The sequence below is a fragment of the Sparus aurata genome, chromosome 12 (assembly GCF_900880675.1).
Source record: "Sparus aurata chromosome 12, fSpaAur1.1, whole genome shotgun sequence".
Lineage (NCBI taxonomy): Eukaryota > Metazoa > Chordata > Actinopteri > Spariformes > Sparidae > Sparus > Sparus aurata.
Genome location: NC_044198.1, coordinates 3,679,531 through 3,705,683, shown reverse-complemented (window position 1 = coordinate 3,705,683; position 26,153 = coordinate 3,679,531). Strand labels below are relative to the sequence as shown.

The 26,153-nt window shown below is 40.2% G+C and overlaps 2 protein-coding genes across 2 annotated transcripts in view; both read left to right on the top strand.

Annotated features, from left to right (window-relative positions):
* Positions 1 to 7,873, top strand: part of LOC115592775 (rapamycin-insensitive companion of mTOR-like) — a 32,935-nt gene extending 25,062 nt beyond the window's left edge. Inside the window, exons 30-38 of the mRNA XM_030435903.1 lie at positions 637 to 872; positions 960 to 2,001; positions 2,511 to 2,688; positions 2,807 to 2,891; positions 3,369 to 3,563; positions 3,699 to 3,857; positions 4,744 to 4,867; positions 4,981 to 5,119; positions 6,204 to 7,873. Of these exons, the coding sequence (XP_030291763.1) occupies positions 637 to 872; positions 960 to 2,001; positions 2,511 to 2,688; positions 2,807 to 2,891; positions 3,369 to 3,563; positions 3,699 to 3,857; positions 4,744 to 4,867; positions 4,981 to 5,119; positions 6,204 to 6,275 (2,230 nt within the window). The 3' untranslated portion in view covers positions 6,276 to 7,873. The remainder of the gene's footprint in view (positions 1 to 636; positions 873 to 959; positions 2,002 to 2,510; positions 2,689 to 2,806; positions 2,892 to 3,368; positions 3,564 to 3,698; positions 3,858 to 4,743; positions 4,868 to 4,980; positions 5,120 to 6,203) is intronic.
* A 7,004-nt stretch (positions 7,874 to 14,877) lies between these two features.
* The window catches only part of LOC115592456 (ras-specific guanine nucleotide-releasing factor RalGPS1), a 115,245-nt gene continuing 103,969 nt past the window's right edge, over positions 14,878 to 26,153 (top strand). Inside the window, exon 1 of the mRNA XM_030435186.1 lies at positions 14,878 to 15,312. The gene's annotated coding sequence lies outside the window, so the exon portion shown is untranslated. The remainder of the gene's footprint in view (positions 15,313 to 26,153) is intronic.

Genomic DNA, 26,153 nt, shown 5'->3' with positions numbered 1-26,153 from the left:
AAGCATTATTCCATTGATGCTGAGCTGATTTGTTGCAAGTATTAAATCTGGTTTGAGTGCTGAAACACGACACGTATGGGTAAAGCCAATCCAAGTTCAAGAAAATAAAAAGCTGTCATAGCACTGACATTACTTCATAAATGATTATCTACACTGGCTGCAGTTCAGTTTAGAATTGATTTTGAAATATATCTGCTTGGTTACAAGGCCTTAAATCGTAGGCCCTTAAATATATTTGTAACCTGCTCAATGGCTACAGCCAGATCCTCAGACCATCAGACATGTCTCCTGAATGTACCTAGAATTCAAACTTAATCAGGTAAAGGTGCATTTGGTCATATTGGGCCATCCTCTGAGACAAACTAGCTGGTGATCTGTTTTACTGAAACTTTATCTTCTTTGCTTTTGCAGGAATAGAATAGGGATTATAATTACTTTATTTTATCTATGTCTATAAATATGTGTATGTCTACATTGTGTGGCTGATACGGGTCTTTTTTTTAATTCATGTAGAGTATTGATATGTGTTTTCTATCTTATTTGTTAACCCTTTAACTTGTAAAGCACATTGAGTTGACCTGTGTATGAAATGTGCTATATACAACTAAAATTGACTTGACTGTGGCTTCTGGGCAGGGCGTGTCTGTATGTGCTGGGCCTTATCAGTAAGACGAGGCAGGGATGCGACACGTTAAGGCAGCAGGGCTGGGATGCTGTCAGACATAGCCGTAACACGATGTGGCCTGTAGTCCCAGAGGAGTTGGAGCCGCAGTCCAGACCCTTCAACCTCATGTCCTTGGTCCCCAGTACTCTCATGCTCACAGAGTCCACTGGCTCCAGGCACAACGGCGAGAATGACTCTGTACAACCCAGTAAGCCCAAACTCTCCAATAAAGTTAAAGAATGATTTGATTACTTTTATAACTCTGTTACAAGAACTGCTGCTGTGTTATTTGCAGGAGTGTATATGCTAGATGATGAGAGGCTAGAAGGCTGTGACTTCTCAGAGGAGTCCTCTTTGTTCATGTGCCCCAAACTGAAGGACCGAAGCCCTTTCACCGTGCTGGCCTCATCCCGCTTCCGCAATCGCCTTCTCCATTCGCTGTCTCTCCCTGGGAAGAGGCCTTGCACCACCCCTAACTCTAAAGGCAGCAACCCAGGCCAAGCAGGAGAGCCGGATGGAAAACAGGGGCTCAGACTCCCTATTGCAGAACCTACCAGCCACTCATTTGTAGCAACAGATCTTTTCCCTATTAACAATGGCCATCTTTCTAAAAGCCCCTCAGGTGTGGGGAATAAAGCCATTGAAATTAGCGGGAGCACAGCCAGTATTGGGGAGGTGGAAATGGATGGGTCAGGGGTGAGAACTGTTGACCACCAGCGGGAGAAGTGTAGCTATGAGCGGTTGGCTGAAGATGGGCCCTCAGGGGGCAGTGGAGCCCAATTTAAAAGCCGCAGCCAGAGCTTTAACACAGACACCACCACCAGTGGCATCAGCTCCATGAGCTCCAGCCCCTCCAGGGAGACCCTGCCCTCCACCATAGACACCGACTGCGTCAGCCTTAACACTGTGGTAAGCGCCCAGACCATCCAGAACGTGCACTCACTGACACCCCAACCCTGCTCCACACCACTCTCAATTCCCAAGTCCTGTTCTACCTCTCTTGTCCCTCCTGGCTCCTCCCACACCTTGCCCCGCAGAGCCCAGTCCCTCAAGTCCCCCTCAGTGACCACCCTGAGCAGCTTAGCTGACTGTAGCATATACTCGAGCTCCCGAGAAGCTTTGGGATATGCCACACTGAAGTATTCCAGTTCCCACAATGGCTGCACGAGTCCTCGGGACGCTCTAGGCTATGCCACCCTAAGGAGGCTGCAACATCAACGCATCCAGCCCTCTCTGTCCCACAGCGAGGCCATGGCCTCCCCAGCCAAAGACATACTCTTCACAAATGTCATCACCATGAACACAGGCAGTTTGGACTCCAGACTCACTTCACGAAGGTATCAGTAATGTTTAAGATGTTTGATATTCTTTTCTTTTTTGTCTATAAATGCAGAATTATTTAAGGCAACACTCTTAACCTACAGTATATTAGCTGTCACAGAGCTACTGTACAAACTCAAAACTTCCTCCATCTGTCTTTATAGGTAGGCTTTTAATGTAAAAACAAGCTTTCATGCTTTATAAGAAATGGGAATACATGATGGGTACAAACACCTTCATAAACCAGTGGCTCCTCAAATGTGGCAACTCTGAATCAATTTATATATCAAATATAAGAAGAATGTACACAAATTACACAGTTCCACAAATCTGAAACAAGTCTCTCATTAGTTTGATGGAGGTTTTTAGCACATGTAATTGAACGTATCTAGCGAAACTGCATTGCCACTGCACATAATTGATCATGTGAAACAAGATGATTATTTTGCAGAAATACAATATGGACAGTAGGAATGAAAACTACTAATACTTTATGTGCCTTTATCCTATCGTCATCTCTCTTCAGATTTCTGAAAGCTCTCAGCTTTGCATCTCTGGATAAGGAGGACCTGCTGAGCCCAATCAACCAAACTACACTGCAGCGGTCCTCCTCTGTGCGCTCCATAGTGTCCAGTGCCACCTATGGCTCCTCAGATGACTACATAGGCCTAGCTCTGCCTGTCAATATCAACAGTATGTTTCAGGTGAGGCTGATAGTCTATAAGAATGCTTTTTGTTTAGAAAACACCAGATGACCATTATGATTCTTCTCTGTGAAGCTGAGGTGAGTGGGATGTGACCTTTGTTATTGGACTCCCTCAGATTAAAGAAACACCATATTTCCAAAAGAGGATGAGCCCGCCTTCTGAAGACCGCTCTGCTAAATTCTTCTCTGGGGACTCTGATGGTGAGAATTTAGAGACAGGACACTTTCACTACTTATCACTGTCAAATGAACAGTTAGTCCACAGCATGTTTTGCAATCCCATCAACCATTGCTATTTACTTTAACTTAGATAAAGCTGGAATTTCAGCGTTTTATACAATCAAATACAACTCTAACATAATTGTACATGTTATCGTGTTGAAGAAGTGAGGACTTTAACCTTTTATACATTCAGGCTTCTGGAATTTTACTGGGGATGTAATTTGCTCCATCTCATGAAGTTCTCCATACTTGCATATAAGGGAAAAGAAGAACATTCTGTTGTAAATTGATACACGCATTGATTTTTGTTAATGCCTGGTTAACAGAGCTGGAAACCAAAGGCACAGTGTACAGCAAAACCAGTAAAAGTTTGTACTTGGAAGTCTGTGTTGAGACCCGTGTTTGAGCCTATACCAGCTTAAGTATGTTTTCAGTGACTGCTGTGTGTATCCTCAGGCCCCAGTGATGAATGTTGCCCAGCGAGGCTTCGCGCTCAGATCAGTATTACAGAGCTGATGGCAGTGAGCCGGGCAGAACAGCAGCAGATGCTGGGCTCAGAGGAGACAGGCCTGCAAGAGCACAGCGATAACAACTGCCTGTACTGCGCTGGACTGTCTGTACTTGGTGTGAACTCCCATGACAGCAACCCAGGTGGGATCCTGTTTCTGGTTAAATGAAACTGTGCAACACACATTGTTATGGTATATCTGTTAAATAAGCTGCCAGTTTTTCACCAAAATGTTTTGTATTTCATATAATATAATTTCCTTTCCTCATCTTCTTTAGATCTAACAGAGGTGCCCCTGTTCTCAGAGTGGTACAGTGCACCTCCAGCAAATCATATGGAGGTCATGGTCCAGGCCAAGCTGTCAGGGGGGTCTTTATGCAGTGACACTGTGTCCCAGGGATCTGGGGCTAGCGGTCGCAGCACAGAACTTGTTTTGGGTAGGTACTGGACAGAGTTTTAGTCCAACTTTCACATTTGAAGTTTGTAACTAATAAGGTACAAGGTTAATCTATTTATTGTTTTACATAATGTATGCAACACTGTACATTATTATGATTATTATTACTATATTTATTGTTATTATTGGCCAATAAGTAAGAAGGTTATTGCGATTATTGCAATATTGAAATTCCATCTGATAATAATAATACTAATAATGAATAAATATTATGTTGGATAATAGGGAGCATAGCTATAGACCAAAGCCGCCACCCGGTTTATAGCAGTAAGTGCTTTCCATCCACCTGTTTTTACATGGATTTTGAATTTGTTTATGAGAAAACAAAAACTAAAATTTCGCAAAAAATCATTTCATCGTTTGTCTCAGATGGAAAAGTTGCTGTATCAGATGCAACGAAGCGCATTAGAAACAAACAAAATAGGGAAGCAGGAGTGTCATATTTCTGTCATGTTTACCATTGTTTGAGCTTTCACTGGAGCTTTTCAATGATGTCATCTCATTGTATCCTCTTCTTCTGCGATGTCAATGGCACCGACTCGAGAATTAGCCTCACCAAATATTCATCCTCATGAACACACCCCTAATCTTCACCTAACAGTCGTGGATGGATTTTGTTTTGTCAGTTTTTTCTGGGAAAGCAGTTAAAATTTGGATGGAACCCTGACTGCTGTAACTTCAGAGCAGAGGCAACAGTGAAGTGAATTTAACACACTGAAGACCGACCAGTGATTCAGCTGGGTCGATATATTGGCTTGCTGATATTAGATGATTATAGACAATATTATTGGTATAAACTGCATGAACTTCCATATTAGTGCATCTCTTGTTTCTGATTTTTACTTTTTACTTTTTTACCTTGGCAGGGGTGAAGTCCATTCCTGAGGATGCACCGGCTGGCAGGGTCCTGCTGAGAAAAGAGGTTCTCCGTCTGGTCATCAATCTCAGCTCATCTGTGGGGACCAAAAACCATGAGACCAGTCTGTTAACGTGAGTCTGACCCCATCTTTAACCAAACAAAGTTGCTTTGTTACATTTAAAGTACATTGCTTACATCTGTCAAGCCTAGTCTGATGTGTTTTGTAAATGTGTTTTCCTGGTAGGATCAAGGAGAAGTTCCCCTATGCATTTGATGACATCTGTCTATATTCAGAGGTCTCCTACCTGCTGGCTCACTGCATGTTCCGCCTGCCCTCCCGCCGCTTCATTCAGGAGCTCTTCCAAGATGTGCCATTTATACCAGTAAGGAGAAAAGTATTTTATATTTGTGATAGATGTGTTGAGGTGGTCACGACCCCAGAGAAAAAGGTTGCTGAAAGTGATACAAACCTGCAAGTAGCCAAAGAGGTCTAAAGGCCAACAGACATAGTGGTGTCCTTGATGTGATGCAATTAATGCTCTGTCCTCTTTCAGAAGGCTGAGCTCCCACACTATACATACACTGGCTATGAGCACAGCTGCTCTGCCTGGCTGTGTTAGTTGAAGCTGTGGAGGTGATTAATGCTCAGAATATGGCTGCAGTTGTGGTTGAATGATGCTATTGATATGGCTAAGGAAGCTGTACTGTGTCTAACCTGTACTGCTCTTTAAGTTATCAGTCTAGCTGCAATGATAGAGACTTGTGCCTGAGTAGTCACAGTAAAGTGTTGCGTACTCGACTTGTGATCACATTATATCATGATATATTTCAGCCCGTCCGTCGCAAAACGCAGTGCAAAGGATTGCAAAAGATTTTCAGAAAGAAATCCTTTTCCAATTTCCCTTGCTTTATTGTCCGTGGTTGCCTTGGGGGATACGGTGACCTGCAGTGCAAAGTTGAAAAAGCTGAACCGTAATCATAAACTCCAGATGCAGCAGCAGCCTTCCTCCTCTCCTGCAGTAGGTTATTTCAAGGCGTGCAAATCCCAAAACTGACAACATGAAATTGATTTATGAATCTAGTAGAGGCAAAAAAAGTGACTAAAGTTGTATTGTCAAAAAATGAAAGATTAAAGGTTAAACCCAAATGTAAATAAGACTAAATTATGACTTGTATGTGTTTAGCCAGCTGTGTTCCCCTTTTAATGAAAAGATGGTTTAGATTTTTAAATTTTTTTATTTTAGTTTTCTTCTCAATGTTCAGTGGACAGGTGGTGAAAAATGCTCCCTTAAAAAGCATTCACAATGGCTGACATGTTTCAGCAGCTACAGCTACAGTCTTCAGCTACAGTCTCCAGTATCTTAAGTCACATGCTCAGCTGAAACAAAGTCTCCCTTCTACTTTGAAAAAAATGCACAACTTTAAATGTACCCACATGTGGTGATTGACTGCCTGTCTGTTTCTCAGATGTATGAAGAGGCAGAGAGCATCCTGTCCTTGTCGCCACAGAAGGCCCCATCTCCACGTCCTGACATTTGATTCACTGCTCTGTGTGCCTGCTGAAGCTTAAGTCAACCTGAACTCAACTTTGTGAAGTCCCTATCTATCAACTATCAACTCTCAACTATCCTTGAATAGTCACTGACCTAATACACACACATCCTCACTGCAACCCCACATCCTCTCCAGCTGACAGCTTTACACAGGATGACACACGTCCGTTGATGCCAGCTAAGGTTGGCTTTCCTTATCCACATGGTCCCCTCAACCTTGTGAGGCTGTTACTCAAAACACATGAATTAGCACAGCTTTTCCCAAAGTCGATCTTTGAAATGATACTAAAAAGATGATGTGTCAGACAGTTCCTCTACATTTGATACAACACTAAACTTCTCCTCATTATGAGATAGGACTCTTTTGTTGTGGATGGTGATTGGTCTTATGGCACATGATTGGAGGATATAAAGCAGATGGAGTAAAGCCAGGCAATCATCAGATTTTTCCTTTTCTCCTTGTAATTTAAGTTATTTTAGCACCTATTAGTATGTATATTAATACAACATACAAGCATTTGAGAGCCCTTTAAGCTCTTGTTTTCATCATTACACTGATAATGGAGGAATCACTTCTTCTCACAAGGTAGCAATTACTGTATTCACTTAAGTTTGCCTAAAAAAGAGAAAGGTTTCAAAGGTTTATAAAATCATTAAATGTAGTGTGATTGTTGTTGTTTAAGGATACTAGGTGATTTTATTTATAAGTAAATCTGATCAATGCTAAAAAATACCTGCATCTCTTGACTTTTTATTATTTTGTTGGAATAAAAGCAATCTCAACCACAGTTGAGTGGTTGATATAGTTTTACTGAGATTTGTACAAAGTCGTCAAAGTGGAATCGACATTCCTGAGAAGTACAGGAAGAATTTAACCACAGGAAAAAAAAGATACCTGCTCTGTAATATCAGCAGGGTCCCATGTTGATGAGTTTTTGTCTGTGACAGTTAAACATAGAACTGTTTGGATTTTGACCTTTTTTTCACTCAATGCAATCTAATGAGACTGAACTGTTAGTAATCTTATTGCAGAAAATGTAAGCACAGCATGCCATTAATAAAGAGAATAATGAGAATAATAATAATGCTGGGGGAGTCCGCTGAGACTGTTCTCCATGCAGCTGTTGATGAGAGACACTATAGAGATGTTTTGTATAGACATTGCCTGTGGGTTTGGCTTTAAGGTTTGCTCTGTTTTGGATGGAAGTTGAAATTTTATGAAGAGACTCCTGAGTTTGAAAGTTTTTGACATGACCTATAGCTCGTTGTATCATATTTTAATTTTGATATTGTGGAATGACTAAATAATGTTTTCAATGACTGGTGATGTTTGTGTCCTTTACTGTTCGTCATAGTTACACTGGGACAGGACATGACATTGATCATCTTCTACAATTTCCTTGACTGTGAGATGAACACTCCTGGTTTTCATTTCAACTGTATTTACTGTAGAAACCTGAACATCAAACCTTTTCTTCACCATCAACGTTCAGTTTGGTTGTCCAGTAGACTGTACCTCGTGATAACAGAAGAGGTGCCCGTTTGTTACTAAACAATAAAGTCATTCAGATTGTTACTCCCTTATTTCCTAACTTCAAATCTTGTTTCCTTGTACTGCACTGGTACTTGTTTAGTTGAGAAGAATTATATATACCTATATACATAGGTTGGTTATGTTTTGGGGTCATTCTCAAACTATTAAAAGCCAAATTAATATGATAGTTTTGTAAAAAAATAATTTTTTCCAGTTATAGTTGGTCAAAATGAATATATTTGTTTTTATTTGATCTGTATGTGATGACAGTTATACTGGGTTTTTTATGGAGCAGTAAGCAGAAAAACTTCAGGAAAACTAAATATTGGAAAAATTGAAATATGACCTAGTGAGGGTGCTAGATGAAAAGTCACAGAATTATAATCAAGTGATTACAATTCATCCCAAGAGTTGTCCCCTTGACTGACAGGCATCTACGCCTAAAATGAAGACATGTAACGGGAACATCCAGAGGAGCTGTGTGTCATCCTCAATCAGCTCTATCCCCAGGACCTGGGATTTACTGAAAATATGGAAACCCTGAAATCACACAGCATTAAGAATTAAACAATTTTCTGTTTCCAAACACACACACACACACACACACACACACACACCGACACTCACACACAAACCGCTTCTCAACACCTTCAACAATGCGATATATCAATTTGTTCCCCCTTGTTTATTTATTGTCTGGCTGTCTCCAATGTGTACACTATCTTTGTTTTTCAGACGCTGTCATTCCTCATGTCTCTCATGTCTTGTGTTGCATCACAAAATTAAACAAAAAAGGTTAGAGTTGGAGTACAGTTTTATGCTAATAGATATTAGTATGTATTTCATTGAACACTGATTTATTTTATTACATACGGAAAGTATTCCCAGCGCTTCACTTTTCCCACATTTTGTTATGTTACAGCCTTATTCCAAAATGGATTCAATTCATTTTTTCCCTCAAAATTCTACACATATTACCCCATAATGACAACTTAAAAAAAGTTTGTTTGAGATTTTTGCAAATTTATTAAAAATAAAAAACAAAGAAATCTCTTGTGCATAAGTAGTCACTAGTCACCTCCTTGCACTTGCACTGTCTCTCAGTTTGTGAGGAAGGCCTGCTCATATTCCTACCATTTCTTAATGATGGATTGAACTGAACTCTGGGGAAGTTCAGTGACTTGGAAATGTTTTTGTGTCCATCCCCTCAGTGGCGGTCCTAGCTTGCATGAAGCCCTGGGTGAATCTGAACTTCAATTAATTGAGCTAAATCACAGCGAATAAATCAATTCAATGTATTTGAATTACAGATGACTTTACACTACTAATTAAAGCTAGGGTTGGTAATTCTGTTCAGAAACACTTTTTAACTGTATTTGTATACAATCTCTTAACATCCAGATAGCAATCAAAATACAAAATGATTCGGAAAAAAATCCATGGTCTGTGGCAGCAACAGGACTGTAAAAACTTAATCCAATCAGTTTTAACAGTCTGAAGATATTGTATGGAACGCCTATCTATAGTGGGCTATCAGTGTTGTCTGACCAGTCCAGTTTATTGTTTAGATACGCTCCGACGAACCTGTAGTTGTCCACCATCTCCACCCCCTCCCTGTTTATGGAAACAGGTGTTGGGGGGCTCTTCCTGCACCAGAAGTCCACCACCAACTCCTTGGTTTTCCTGATGTTGAGCTGAAGGTGGTTCCTGCCACACCATCCTACAAAGTTCAAAGCAGGTAGACGATGGTATCCTCCATGCCGATGTCAGTCTGGTATGCAAAGTGCGGTGGGTCTAGGCAGTCGAGCCACTGGTCCTGCAGCCTCTTAAAGGTCTTCATGACATGTGACATTACAGCCACAGGTCTGAAGTCGTTTGGAGCACTGTGGCATCCCTTCTTTGACACCGGGACAATGCAGGATGTCTTCCAGACTGCTGGCACCTTTTTTTGCCTCAGGGAGAGGCCAAATAGGATGCGTGAACACTCCTGCCAGCTACTCCGCACAAGACTTGAGCATCTTTGGGCTGATATTGTTGGTCCACTGGCCTTGTTGGTCCTGGTCCTGGTGAGCTGCCATCTCAACTGGTCTTGATGGTTGGGGTTGTTGTTGTTGTTGGGGGGTTGGGATAGTTGGGGATGTGGTGAGGGGATGACGGCCTTTGGTCTGGACAGAGACCTGAGAGAGGGAGAGGGTGGTAGTGTTGGGAGGTTATTTGCAGAAGCTGTCATTGCCCGGGTCTTGTGATGCGACAGAGAGATGGGCAGTGTGGGTGGGGGAGGGGGGTGTAAGCCCGGCCCCAGGTGGGGAGTCAAATCTGTTAAAAAAACAAGTTTAGCTCTTCGGCACATTTCTTTGTCCCCTCCACTGCTCCTCCCGCCCTTTTCATGCCTGTGATGTTTCTCAACCCTGCCCATAACTCTTGGGGGGGTCATTCTGCTGCAGCTTCCCCTCTATCCTGTTCTCGTAGCAGGCTTTAGCTCTCCTCAGTTCCCTCCTCAGCTCTTCCTGGATTTCCTCTCGTGCATCCTCATTGTCCTCTGCCATGAAAGCTCCCCTCTGCTGGTTGAACAGGATTTTGATGTCCCTGTTGATCCATGGTTTGCTGTTGATGAAGCAGCAGCAGGCAGTGGTCTGATTTGACGAGTGGGGAAGGGCTGTGTCATTAGCCCCATTCACACTGCCCTTTGAGTGCGTGGATCCTGTGCCAATTCGCATCCTCCTCTATGTGCGTACCTGTGTGAATGGATAAGCTGGTGGCGCGGAGTGGGGGCATGTTGGCATACTGCAAGTCCAAGGTCTTGTCCCCTCTGGTGTTAGTCAGTCAGTGTCTTTTGAAATGTTAACAATGGTTAAAATCTTTGTTTACTATGACGAGAGTGTTAACAGTAACAAGAATGGCTGCCAAAAACTCCAGGGGCAGTTAGTTAGCCTTAGTTCCACAGCTAACAGTTTGATATCTGGCGTGCATGTTATTGCCTTCGTCGTAACATTTGGAGTCAACAAAGAAAGTAAATCCATCATCCAACTTCTTACCGCTTTGTTTGTCCCTGTCTGCCAGAACTAACAAGTAGCTAGCTTGTTCCACTGAACAGCCTGGTATCTTCCTGTTCAACCATGTCTCCATCAGGCTCAACACACTGCACTCCAGGCAATCGCGCTGTCTGTTTATTCCAATTGTACTGTAAAGTGTCAAAATCATAAAAGGTATACAGTTTGTGTAGTGTTATTTATTAACATGTGTTCTCATGAACAGTCTTACATAATTCAGTTGTTATCATTAGTGCATCATGTAAAGTATAAGAACTGTAATGGGTTGGTTCTTTATGCTAGTAGTGTAAAGAAAGGGCATTTATCATTTTCAAGATTTTTCTCAAACAATTCAGAAATAATGCAAAATAAGGAGTAATTACAGAACAATATAAATAGGTGTCGAGCAGAGTTTCAGCACTTGATGGGATTTCTCCAAACATGGTCCTTTAATTCTAACCGGTACCCTCAAATGAGCCCAAAATCTTGCAGGTTTGAAGCTTGTATTCAATAAACTTGGTGTTCTGTGACAATCTCACTGACTCTGTGCCCTGTATTGGATTTTCACAGCCAAATTCACTCCTCATCATACTCTGCAATATGAAATAAGTTGTTGACACGTCCCATGCTGGTGACCAGCATGGGATGCTGGTCACCAGCATACCAGCATCAATATACCAGCACCAGCACCAAAACACAACATATGCTGGTCTATGCTGGTTTTTCCAGCAGGGTAGGTGGTGTTTTTCAGGAAATATAGCACCAGTAATTTTCTTTTTTTTTAAGGGCAACTGGTAACATCCACCACAAGGGGGCACACTAAACTCAACCTGTGCAATCTAACTATTGACTTTTAAATTCCTAATTATTTAAAAATCATTTGATTAATGGGGGAAATTATTACAAAGCTTTACATTGTTATTATTATTTTTTTTTAATTACTGTAAATGGCTGCTGATGTCAGAGACCAAACTACATTAGGATTCTGATGTTTCTATGGGTTACTATACTATATTTATAGGATGACCTCATCATCACCTTTTTTCACCCCCTGAACTTGTAGAAAAACGCATCACTCCGACAGCGCTCACAACTGGAAATTGCCAGCTAGCTGCTACACAAATAACCAACCAACCACCCGCAGGCAGAACCCCGACTTACCAGCTACTGACTTCAGTTCAGCTGTTTCAAGGCTTTGAAATGAACAAAGTTCCATCCATATTTGATAGGTTCTGGAAAGGAAAAAAAGGAACAGACTGAAGAAAGCTGCAGGCCAGACGTTGCATATTAAGCCCAGGGTACTCTGATGTTGGATTTGTATTCAGCGGACCATGCCCCCCTGTGTTCCAATTCCATCGCCACTTACACATGTTCTACATCTATCTGGCCAACTCTTTTTTTCTTTTTTGATTTTTTTTCTTTTGAAGAAAAGCTATATAAGTAGTGATATGTTAAGGATATAGATATTAGAATAAGCCAAGGTTATAGATAAGTAATACTACTTTATTTACAAGTTATAAGCTTATGCTATTGACAAGTATTGATAAGTTAAAGTTCCAGATATATGTAGTGATGAGTTTAAGTATATTCACAAGTGATGTAGATAAGAAGCAGTAGATGGACAAGTTACAGATATAGATAGGTAGAGCCGTGAAGTTTCATCGATTAATTAATAAGTTGATTGGCAGAAAATGAATTGGAAGCTATTTTCAATATGATTCATCCTTCAAGGTTAAAGCTTCAGGAATTGTTCCAGCTCTTCCACTGAGAGTAGTTGTAGGTTTTCTCTGCTTTGTATCATTGTAAAATGAGTATTGTTGGGGTTTGGACTGTTAGATGGACAAAAGACATTTGAAGACGTCACATTGGAATGAAATGGGATATCCATTTTTCTTTTCTTTTTCTTTTCTTTTTTTTGAGAAGTGATTGGCAGATATATTGATAAAGATCATATTTAGTCAGTTGCAGCCCCATAGATCAATGGTAAACTTAGCCAGCCTCAAAAACAATGATAATTATTTCAGTGGCTGGTAAAATCTGAACATACACTAGCCATTTGGCTGGTGGACAAAAAAAGCTTTGCACCCTGTACATATGTGAAAAGATTAGGTTATTTATAACTCATGATAGGTTTTGTGTAGATAAAAAATTACAAGATTGGCATCTGTGTGTCATTAAGAAGACAATGTTTTTTCACCTCACGAGTTCACGCATTTTAACCAGTGGACACTGACCCATCACATGTACATTAAATAAGTAGGGGGTAGTCTAACAACTGTATTTTCATTTGCTCCTACTCTTTATTTTAAAATTCTTAATTAAAAAGTACATTAAAAGACATGTACATTGATCTGTTAGTCTTCCCTGTGCCACAGAGCTCCATTGTTAAACAATCAATAATTAAAAACATATCAATAGGTCACACCATTTCACCATAACACCCGTCCCAGTTACTTCCAAACCATTCTCCCCCTTTTCTGCCTCTAAACACACACACACACACACACACACACACACACACACACACACACACACACACACACACACACACACAGTGACCTGAGTGAACAATACTATTTGTGACTCACTTTTGAAAATGTATTTTGTAGGAACCAGCGGGTTTGGGAATGAGTACCATAAAACGACGGACTAATATTTTGCTGGTCTTGGACTTTCCTTTAGATTTGTTTACAATTAAAAGAATATTTAATACCAGCAGTAATGTCTTCCTCCAATGTCATTATTAATAATGTTTAATTAAATTCTTACATCTCAGTGAATAAACTGATGATGAGAAGGTAAAGCAAATTTCAAGAATCCCTTCTTAAGTGTTAGTGTGTTACATTTGTGTGTGACCATCAGGAAACATGTATTTGGATGGAACATTGTCAAAAGGTAAGTATAAGGGAAGGCTTGACCCTCTTAAAGCCCTCTCCTGCTTTTACTGAGTCAGTAGAACAATATAGATGGTTTAATGGTTTAAAAAAACCTTCACATCCCCACTTACTTTGTTTTCTCTAAACTAGTCATCTCAACACTCTAAACAAGAGTAACAGAGGAAAAGGACTTCAGGAGGTCCTACTGATGATCCTCCATTCCAACTAGTTTTCCTACACTACATATGTTAATAAACTGACAGCAAATTTTGCCATGCTGCACCAAATTTGATCATTATACAGTGTCAGATCCATTTCAGCCACAAGAGGTCAGTGTATATATGTATGTATATATGTGTGTATGTATATATATATATATATATATATGTTTAAATGTACATGTGTATATATATGTGTACATATATATGTATATACATGTGTACACGTTTTTTCAACATTTTCATTTCTGTAATAATGCATGGATCTTTGCTGTATTAAGGAGGCTAGTATCTATGAGTGAGTACAAAAGGAGACTGATGGGCCTTGGTGGAAGTATGCACCTTACTGAGTGCCATTCTAGTTTTTACTACATTCATTCAACCTTGACAGAATGTGTACTCATAACTGTCCTACATTCCTGTCATAAACATAAAACTGTAATACAATGTGATGACATTGAAACTGGTAATTGTCCAAACAGAACAAGGGCCCTGTACTTGTTCAAACAAAACCAACAGAAAAGACTGACTCTAATCTGTCAGTGTTATTTAAAAAATCTTAAAAACATTTCATTGTATTTCATGTAATTGCAGCATCATTTCTGGCAAATGATTCCACTAATATTATAGTAAGAACTGGAACTTTGTCGTAATAATAGAGCACACGAGCTGACTCAGGACGAGAACATTTACTTTACGCATCTGGAAAATGTGTGTGTTCATGTTCCTTCATCTACGCTATTTACAAACAGACTTTATCTTTAAAGGTTCAGATGTTTGTTTTTGACCAAGTCAAACCCGCTGGCTCGAGGAAATGTTCGGAGCATTCAATGGAGACACTGGGATGTTCGAGCCTACAGGCGGCTCGTGAAGGCCTCATCGATGCACCTGCGTCTACAGGACGCTGGCATAGAGTCGCGCTCTGATTGGCCAGCTGCTAAGAGAGGCGGAAGATCTATGCGGAGCAAAGCGGGTGATTAGGCAATACACCTGACTGTCAAGATAAGTGCGCCCACCTGTCACTTCCTGCTGTCGGTATTTATTCATTTTCACTTCTCTTTTCGTCTAGAGATAATTTGGCACGTCACTGCCATGTTTGTATGATTTCGTCTGATGTATCCCGCACGGTTTGTGGACCCTGCGGACCAAACGTTACGACCTTGGCTTCATGTACGGCTCAAAGGAGGAGTTAACCCCCCTGGATACTGCTGTGAAAACAGCGCTTGGGTTTAATTAACCGCCGCGGCTGGACACGTTTTAATGTGAACTCATATTGTCGCATTTATTAATACAGCAGCAGCAGCAGCAGCAGAAGGAGCAGCCGCAGCAGCAGCAGCAGCAGCGAGGGAATCTGCCTGGTTGAAAGGTAGGCGCTAAAGAGGCATTAGCTTGATGTTGTGCAGCAATGATACACACAGCAGCAGCAGAAGGCCTGCCAGGGGATTCATATAGGCTACAACGCCGTGTCATACGTATCTGCCTTCGTGACAGGACATTATGCGGACAGACAGACAGACAGACAGACCGTGATTAATGGACATGGCCGCTGTGTTTACGTGTGTCGTTGAGGCGCGCAGGTGTTGTCTGGCTGCGACACTCGCCGCGAATCTCAGCTGTGAAAACATGTTTGTGTGTGGTGCAGGGCCGGCTTCAGCATTTATTGGGCCTGAAGCAGAATATGACCCTCCCACCCTCCACTCATGCTAACCCCCCCTGCAGTGTCACAACTAGAAACAGCAGATTGTTGCCATATTGCTATATACCTTTATAGTTCTCCTTAGTTCAAGATTGAAGTTAATTGAATGAGGGATATTAGAATGTGCTCCACTGAAGTAAAGGGACAAAAAGTCTACCAATTACTATAGAAAAACAAAAAGACAAACAAAGACTTAAATAGTGTTGAAGCTAATTCTTGCATTTGTAGATATTTATTTTAACCTGGAAAATGGCAAATACCACAGTATGATAAAAAAAAAAAATAGTAATATAAGGTAAAGGTATTGTTTTATTATTTTAAGGATAAGGATTCAGAAATGACACAATGTTTGACTCTGAGTCCCACTACATCTATTTTAGAAAAAAGGACTGCTGAGGATGAACTGAGGAGTCTCAGAGCCTAGGGGATGAAGCTGCTTAGATATTTCTGTATCTTTTGCCAGATGGCAGCAGGGTTTATGACGTTTCCAGAATTAGTCTTCCTAAGTTTCTGTAGGAAGAACCAGGATGGTGATGTGTGATGACCAGTGTTGGGGCTTGTTACTCAAAAAAGTAATATATTACACATTACACATTACTCTCAAAAATAGTAATGCCTTACATTACATGATTACTCCCTGAAGAAAGTAATTAGTTACATTACTCGTTACATTACTCGTTACATCCATGTTGCTCCACGGTTCCTTAGCAACAAGCTTTGTGTGTGTGCGTGCTATCTCTGTAGGTGCTTCCAGGTGCTTCGTTAAGTTTGAGGTAGTGTTAGCAGCAGTGGAGAGAAGTTACCAACACGGACAAAAGTGTGCACCTTACAGTCAAGTTATTTTCCTTACGTTCAACAAACTCAAAGTAATGTTTGTATCTCCAACCGTCAAAAGTGGCTATTACGCAGCGGAGGGACTTCAGGCAAGTCTCATGCAGCAGCATGTTCTGCTCGTGTTGTTGACGCTGCCATTGTTATCCCATCTCCCCTTGCGGTTGGCAACTAACTAATCGGTGATGGTGAAAGATACCTCGTGCCAAACCCCAACCAATCACTGTTCCATTATCGATGACCCCCCTCCCCCCAGCAACGTAAGGAACGAGCTTGGCGAACTGTAATGTGATTACAACATTCAGAACAGTAATGCTTTACACTACTCGTTAATGAATGAAGTAATGTGATTACAGTAACGCGTTACTTTGTAACGCATTACACCCAACACTTGTGATGACCAAGATAGGTTCTCAGTGATGGTAATTCCAAGGAACCTAAAACTATTCACCTGCTCCTCCTCAGCTCCAGTGATGTAAACAGGGGTGTGTGTCTCTTGTTCTCCGTGCACCACTCTGCATGATTGTTGATTTTCTCCAGGTATGAACCATTGTATCTTTCTTCCTGTAAGAATTCACTATGAACTTAAGTCTGACTACATTCGTGCACTAAACTAAATGTTAAGATCACAAATCAGAGACTAGCCCTGATCCTAAATCACAGAGAATATGGTCTTTATTTTATGTCTTTACTGAAAACAAAACAATCCACTCATTTAGTCTACAAAATATCAGTAAATGTCCATCCAGTGTAAACGAGTTACCATCACGATTTTCGCGTTCATTTTTGCTTGTTTGTAACGATTCACTATTTGCTTAATGCATTATAATGTAGAAAACTACAAACTCATGATGTAATAACAATGTAGTGTGTTGAAAACTTGCCTTTTGAAGTAAACATGTATGTAACGCTTTGATCTTACCCTCACTGAAGTTACATAGTGCGAAACATGGAGATTTCATCAACCGACTAACAGCAGTTGGAAAACAGACAGGGGGGTCCACCCTGCCACTTGCTTAACACTTTGCACGTATATATAGCCAATATGTGTATTTATAGTATACAAGCAAAAAATCCTCACATTGGAACCCTTTTTTTTTTGTGAGTGGGCATATTTGCCTGATGGATAACTTAAACGATTGGAAGTAAGGAAAACATCACTCGCTCAGGGGTGTCATGATTCTCCAAATTCCCGATCTGAACTTTTCAGGACTGACTTCTATGCCATTGTTTGACTGTCTCATCTGGATCTGTAAAGACCAACAGCTCATTTACTTTTTTATGCCCTGACTACTGTTATTTACATTTTCAAAGTCTTCTTTAAAAAGATTGTGATATTTTGCAACAACAGCTTGACTTTATTAGTGTTAGGCAAGTTCAAGTAATATTTACCAAAAATAAAGATGATAGAGTTCAACAAAAAATACCAGCCTTCAATGATTCAACAATAACCAACAAAAGATAAAAATGGAGTTTGCTAGAAAGTTAAGTCACTCAAATCTGTCCTCAGTAAACCTTCCTCCCAAACAAATCAATACAAGAAGAAGAATCTTTATTAATCTTTGTTATTACGTATTTATTTATCACATTTAATATATATGATATAAGATTATAATCATACAATGTTCAATGTATTGAAACTGGTCGAGAGCACTGACTGGATCATTAACCTAATGTACATGTTTCTGATGATGAAGGAAACGGGAGCGCATGGGGAGAACTTGCAAACTCCACTCAGAAAGGCCCAGCCCAAGCTGGGATTTGAACCTAGGACCTTCCTGCTGTAAAAAAAAAATGCTTACCATGCTGTCCTGGATTTTTTTTCTATCTCAAAGAAAGGATCTCTGTAAACCCAACTCAACTATTTGAGTAACCTCCTGTACCAATCAGTTGAACGTCTCCATGCACACAGGTGTCTGGAAGCACAGCTGCAGGCTACAGGTAAGATAGCTGTGTCGACTCTGAAGTGTTCACTCACTGTGCTGTGGATGTGCGCAAGTGGCATGTGTGGAGAGAAAGAAGTACTGAGAGATTCGCTTAGCCTCATTCGGAATTTAATAACTGAAACTAAAGCCTCATTTTGATTGATTTTCAATTTAGAATTGAAATCGTGACACCACTCATTGGTTGTGAGTGGCTCTTATCAAGTCTTGGCTGATGTAAACACAATATCAGCCTGAGTAATGAGATGAAAATGAAATGACAATTCAGTCTGATCATCAGCCAAAACATTTCATATTTGAATTGTGCTCGTTTAGGGCCCTCGTGGTCGCCCTCAAAACCTTGTAGGGGATTGCTGGCTGCAACACAATTGACATTTCAGATTGATTGAGTGTCCTTCAGTCTGACTTTTTTTGTAAAATGCCAAATGTACATCTGCCAGAGGCTACCATGTCAGCTAATTTACCCTTATGCGGATGTTAACACATGACATGACAGTACATTCAGAACCTGTCCCAAACCTGTCCTCCCCACCAGCAGTGTGTGTGTGTGTGTATGTCCTTGATTATTAAAAAAAATGGAATGGAGAGTATAAATAAACAGGAACGCTGTGGGACATATTTTCTGTTTCCCAATACAAGCAGGAAGCAGCCGTCACCATGGATACTGATGGGTACATTAGTGCCTGTTCTGTAAAGGCAGAACATCCCAAACCCCTAGATGGAAGGCCTTTTATCTAGAACATGGCTGCATGTACATGTACTTTAATACATTTCCTTCCATTTCTTTTTAAATTTTTCATATCGTGTTTTGTGGCTTTGTTTAAACGCACCATGAAAAGTCAGTGTGATGGAATTTTAGGGGATTTTCACACCTAGCGTGTTTTGGTTTGGTTAAAACGGACCCTGGTGCATTTTCAAGGTTAGTGCAGTTCGTTTGGGCTGGTGTGAAAGCTGTCAATCTGACCCAGGTGTGGACCAAACAACCAGACCAAGACTGCTTGAAAAGATGGGTCTCAGTCTGCTTCTAAGCGGACTTTGTTTTGGTTCATTTGTGGTGTAAAGGCAAGCACACCAGTCACAGGATTTTTCGCTGAGAGATATGTGATTTTAACACTATTCCAAGCGCTTCATAATTAATCCATCTGCTGATTGTGAATTATAGGCTACAGGAAACGCATGTCAGTGTGGTATTTTCCCTGACAAATAAGTTAACAGTTGTTAAAACCTCTGTGCGTGTATTCTACACTATGGACTATGACAGTTTGCTGTTAAAAAGCCTAGACTCATTACTGTTACAGTTGTTCCAGTATCGGAAATGCTGCCGATACCGACATGTCCAGTATGCAAGGCTGTAATATCGAGGGGTTGCACGAGTGTTGCCAATTTCATTAACTGCTGTCTCATTTAATTTACCCACCTGGGTCACGATGATGTGCTTATGATGCAGGATAACAACTGCCAAAAATTACCAATCAAGAAGTTGTCTGTCAGTCTAAGACTATGACTTTGTGTTAATTCTTCTTGGTTTGTTTGTAAAATGTCAATGTGAACAGGAACTGGACCAGAACTGAAATGCAACAATGTATCAATATCTTCAGATGGTCCAGATCAACTGAACTCAACTACAGGATCTTAAAACACCCTGAGTAGGAGATTTTTGTGTATCTATCTATAAATACAAGGAATCTCTGTCTGTGTGTGTGTGTGTGTGTGTGTGTGTGTGTGTGTGTGTGTGTGTGTGTGTGTATGTGTCTGTTGGTCAAATATCTCTGCGGATAAGGATCACACTGACCCGAGACTTTCAACATGGCTGCTGCGTGGTTCAGTGGTGTGCATCTAAGCATTTGTTTGGACTGCAATGATACCGTGAATAAATTATTTCATAAATGCTTTACAAATTCCACCGAGCATTGTCCACCAGAGCAACCACAGTCACGTGCTCACCAGAGCCAATCACTGCACACCGTGGCCACGTGCGCACCAGAGCCAATCACTGTAGAGCTCAAGCCCACGACATACCTGAGGAAACAAGCGGATTTATACCTGCAGCGGCGCGAGCTGGACCGGGATTTTGCCGGCGGTTCGGTCCATTCTGTTCTGTTCTGTTCTGTGCATCTAAACTGACTGTTGTGGATTAATGAGATTAAACGAGTCCGGACCGAGTCTGTTCGGGTCTGAGGAGATCCGGAGATGCGCGGACAACAAAGTGGAATCGGAATCTGTGGATGTTCATGTGTAGCTAGCCGCTAGCTAGCTGCTAGCTGCTAGCCGCTAGCTACACGGCCCACCTCCCGAGGCGACGGACCGGACGCATCGGCATGTCCAAAACCGGACCTAGGGTAAATAATGTCCACCACGCTTTTTCGCGAACATTGCCGTCACGTTTGCTTTGTGTCTGGTGCAGGAAGAAACGGTAAAAACGGGCTTTTGTCACGAAAGTGTCCAAGCAGCAAGTTTGGTTGTTGAGGAACAGGAAGTTGTGGGAGGGACCTAGGCGGATGATTGACAGGCAACGACGGTCGGTGTGTAGACAGCGATATTGAGAGTTGAGAGATTTGTGACATTTAGCGTGTTTGGAGTGTGTAGTTAGTGTGTTATGTAGTGTTTGGTGTAGTGTGTTTAGTGTGTAGTGGAGTCGTTTTTTTGTTTAATGAGTCAGAATAATGAGGAGAAGCTGAATGTGGAGCAGGCAGTGCAGCTCTTCATTCAGCTGGAAGGATCTCAGGCAGACCTGAGCATTGCCTGCATTTAAATGTAAATAGTTACATATAACTTTGTACATTTTTAAAATGTATGCACAAATTTAGCAAACAACAATTTATATTTGCATTATAAGTAAAAAAAAAAAAAATGGTTTGTTAAACATATTTGTGGTTTTCACAGTAAAAAAATCAAACTTTTTCTACTCGGATTTTATGTTTTTTTGTGATTTTAGGTCCATTGTGTTAATACAGTATGTCAAAATGAAAAAAGAACTGTACAGTCACACATGTGAGGTTGTGCTGAAAATAATGACACCAAGTAAATAGCTTTTAAGGTGAAATATAATGGCAAAATCAAAAATAGTCAAAAACAGCCAATTATGCCCTGGAATATCGGATTTCACAACAAACCTAAATATCCCTGACGTCCCACCTTCAAACACAGCCTCATTTGGCCATCCATGAGAAAGCTGCTTAACCTCCCACTTTTTTTTATAGGAATACACTTTTCTTACGGGCACTGCACTAGTGTCCAAAATATAATGAGTGAACTAGCCAGATGGAATTTGGATTTTAGTGGTGTTTTCTCAATTATTTGTTACATGGACAATGGCGTCAGTACTGAAGTCAGTGGACTCTGCACACACTCAATACACTCATGGGACTGTTCACCTGTTAAGTTTTAAATTTCGCACAAACTGTATTTGACATCTTATTCTTTTATTTAGGGGATTTGGGTCTGATTTAGGGGTCAACTGATAAAGTTTTTTCACAGCTGATACCAATTATTAGTTATCAAAAATAACCTTTTTTTGGGACCAGTATGCATTTAGAGTAATTATACAAATGTTTTTAAATTTAGAATTTAAGATGCCACAAACTCCAACACAGAGCTTAGCTGAACTTGCTTTAAGCATTTGTCAACATAGTTCTATGAAAAGTTTCAAAATAATATACAACCGTATTATTAGTAGTATTAGTATTAGTATTAACAATGATATTCATATTATTAGAATTGGGTTTAGGATTAGAATTACTAATGCATTAATGTGTTCATCATTTTAATGTCCATGAGGTTAAGGGGAAGCTCATATTCATTTCTTTTACACTGCTGTATAGTTTAATCTACAACAGTACATCAATTTATTAGTTGATTTTTTATTTGTTTTATTTAATATTAATCTAAATCATTAAATAAGTTGTACAGTTATCCTTTGCACTTCTGTTCTGTCTCTAGTAGCTAACAGTGATATCCTGCACCTCTCTAATGTTAGAAACATTCAGACAAGTTCAAGAGACACTTCAGTTATGGTGCTCCAGTTAAATTGGTAAGACTTAAAGTATGACTGGCTCAGGTATGTGCAAGAACTAATGTTAAAGCAAATCATTATTTTGCAAGTCAGCTATCTTATTTCGCTAATGTTACATACAGTGTATAAAAACATCAACTCATACAGGGGAGTAACATTACGTTTGCAGTGGGGATGTTTAAAAATGTTCCACCTTTACTGGCTCAAACGTTACTCAAAGCTATAACATTACTTTACAGAGGTGTTTGCCTGCCAGTGCGTGTCTGTGTATCATGCAGTGAAACACTAAGCAGTGGGGCACTTTCTCCTTCAAACGGCTGTTGAAGCTTCCTTGCGGCGGCACAATTTGTGCGTCATGCAACTAAATTATTAGAAGGAAGATTGTGCTTTGTGAAGTACATATCAACTACACTAAAATTGCCCTTTCCTCTTGTGGTGGCTGTGAGACTAACAGACATAAGAATGCCTTGTTTCAGATCAGTTTCCTCAATGTACTGTACATATACAATGAGAATTGCCTCCTCTGTCACATGCCGAATTGAAAATGGGCCTATCTTGATTTTCTTTCAACGTTTTCTGTCTTTCACTGTATTGGTGTTGTCACGAAAATTATGACTTCGGTACGATACCTGCCTAAAATATCTCGATACCAATACTGAAACGATACCACAGCGGAAAACTAGAACATCATCAAAAGTAATGGAATAAAATATCAGATGACAGAATGTGGAACTTAAAATGATTTATTTCTTTTTATTAATTAAAACACTTCTAAAGTCAAAATAAAAGTATGCATTTTGTAAAAGCTGCTGAGCTTCATAGCTTCTGTATCCAAGAAGACAAGTGTCTTCTTGTTTTGTTCATTTGTCTTTGCTCTCAGAGATTATTAAATAACCTGATTTTCAATTAAAAGCTCAGTGCTTGTAGTAGAAAAAAAATTAACAGCACATTAACTACAATTTTATTCAGCTTAAAAATAATGAACATAAATGACATTAACTGTAAGTCTGGCAATTCATATAATAAGATAATACTTTAAATTTGCAATTTGCATTTCATGTTGATAAAGTTCAAACCCTGGATTATTAGCCTGCAAACTACATTAGTGCACTAAAGTACAACACACATGACCCAGACCTGGTGGAGGTCTGTGCTCTAATCACACCATTTTCTAATAAGATAAATTACAATATATATTATAAATTATTGACAAAAATGTACATGCTATGATTATATTACTAGTACTGATTGACTTAAAATAGATAATTCATAAGTGGTGTTGTTGATCAGCAAACTTGTGAACACCAGCGCATGTTATGGTAAAGTTCATGTTACCAGTGTGAACGTTGCGTTTGCATACAGAAATGTGTGGGACCACATCGGACTGTTCAACAGTTAGCTTTACCCCTGACTGCCTCGTGCAACTCTGATGGTGAAAAAAGTTCGCTTGACTTCCATACGGGGGATATTTATCGTTATCTATCGCCAACCTGCAGCTCTTTTAACTATTTGGCTACTAAGTGGCATGAGTGCTCTTGCCGACCGTCCTAGGCTTGTTGAAATAGCAGACGCACAGAGCGAAATATGGGAATATTTCACTTGCGCTGTCGAGAGTGAGGGCAAGCCCACGGACACCACAAAGCCCGTCTGTAAACGATGCTTTAAATCCGTAATGACGAAGGTATGGAAGCGAATCTGTTCCATAATTCAAATTAAAATGCATAAACAGAAATGCTTTTTCATTTTCAGAATGTAGCTGCATTTTTTGACTCATAAATAAAATTAGTAATAAAACAGCCAAATTGCATTTTCATTTTCTTCTTCAAGACCGCTCATTATGTAACTTAATTCAAATAAGAAAGAAAAGGACATTTAAGATTTAATTTTCAAAAGATGGTCCAGCAAATAGGTACCAAAATTCAATTTGAAATGTCAAATTTGAAAATTAAAATGCATTAGCAGAAATGCTTTTTCATTTCAAAGTCAGAGCTGCATTTTTTGACTCATAAATAAAATTTGTAATAAATCATCCAGATTGCATTTTCATTTTCTTCTTCAAGACTGCTCATTTTGTTACACAAAGAAAAAGAAAACTGCTTTTTCGTTTTGAAGCCTGCCCCCCGCAAAAGAGGTCCAAAATTCAATTTGAATTCGCAATCCCAAACAGGGATTAAGATTAAGAATAAGACACTAAAAATTTAGCGTCTTATTCAGATCATCAGGGGAAAGGCGAGAAATAGATTTTTATTGTAATTCACATGCTGCTCAGAGTCATCGCAGTCCACGGCTCCTCTGCAGCAGCGCTGGGGTCTCTCCTGTCCCCTCCCTCCCGTGTCTTTAGCCCAGGTGAGACCCAGAAGCGGACAGGAGGCTGTAGCTGGATGCAAGGAGTGCTTATTGTAACACGGACAAAGTCAGAGTAGGAAGAGAGAGTGAGAGAGAGAGGCTCCTCGCCTTTGTCGCTTTTTTAAAAAAAATTTTACTTGCTCCTCTGGCACTCCTGATGGGCTCCCGCAGTTCAGAGTGCTGTTTTCACAATATTAAGAACCCGCCAAATGTGGACAAAAGCAGCCCAAATTTTATTTTCAAATTTTAAATTCAAATTGAATTTTGGACCTTTTTTGCGGGGGGCGGGCTTCAAAACGAAAAAGCAGTTTTCTTTTTCTTTGTGTAACAAAATGAGCAGTCTTGAAGAAGAAAATGAAAATGCAATCTGGATGATTTATTACAAATGTTATTTATGAGTCAAAAATTGCAGCTACATTCAGAAAATGAAAAAGCATTTCTGTTAATGCATTTTAATTTGAATTATGGAACAGATTTGCTTCCACATGAAGGGAGTCAATACACCTCTGTTTCGCTCTACTCTGTGACTGTCTGTCACTATGAAACCACGCCTACTGTGGCTGCAGGCAGTGAGGAAGCAAAGAGAAGCTGCACACGGATGCGCTGCCCCGCTGTTGCACAAAGTTCATAAAGTACCGATACTAATAAACGTGAAAGAGTATTGTTCTTAACGGCTGGGTTTGCGGTACCTATCTAGTATCGGTTTACCGTGCAACACTACACTGTATTGTTGGACTGTGGAACAGTCTTAAATTCGTTAGCCACCTGGTCCACATTGTATTTCAGCCTGTTGAATGCAAACAGGTTTAATCAGTGTTTCCCCAATGTTGTGTGGCTTTTTGGCTTTCTTCTTGGTACCCCCTCTTTTTCTTTTTGACAGATTCAGCATTCTCTTCTACCTGACGCTTCACCATCTCTTCATCATCTCTCTGTTTATGTCACTACATGTCTGTGCATACTGCAGGAGGGATGTTCACGTTACATATGCCCTTATCCTCGCAATATTTATTTCTAAACTTTTCTATAGTATTTTTTTTAGTTATTTAACAAAAATTATAATCTCATAATTTAGCCCTTAAAGTGAGTTGTTTTTGTCAAACAAATAAATTAAATGCTGAATACTATTTTTAACACATTAGTGTATATTAAAATTATTACACCCGTTAAAATCAAGAGGGCTTCGCAACCCCCCCATGGATCTTTGGTCCCCCCCTGGGGGGGTCAGGCCCCCCGGTTTGGAATCACTGATCTAGAGCATCACTGACATGTTTTTTGTACTGCTTACTCACAATGTCAAATGTGTCCATAGATTTCTCTGTGGCCTGTCACTTCAATGCCTTTGAACTTGCCTTCAACGAGAAGTCCATGACCCTCTTTAT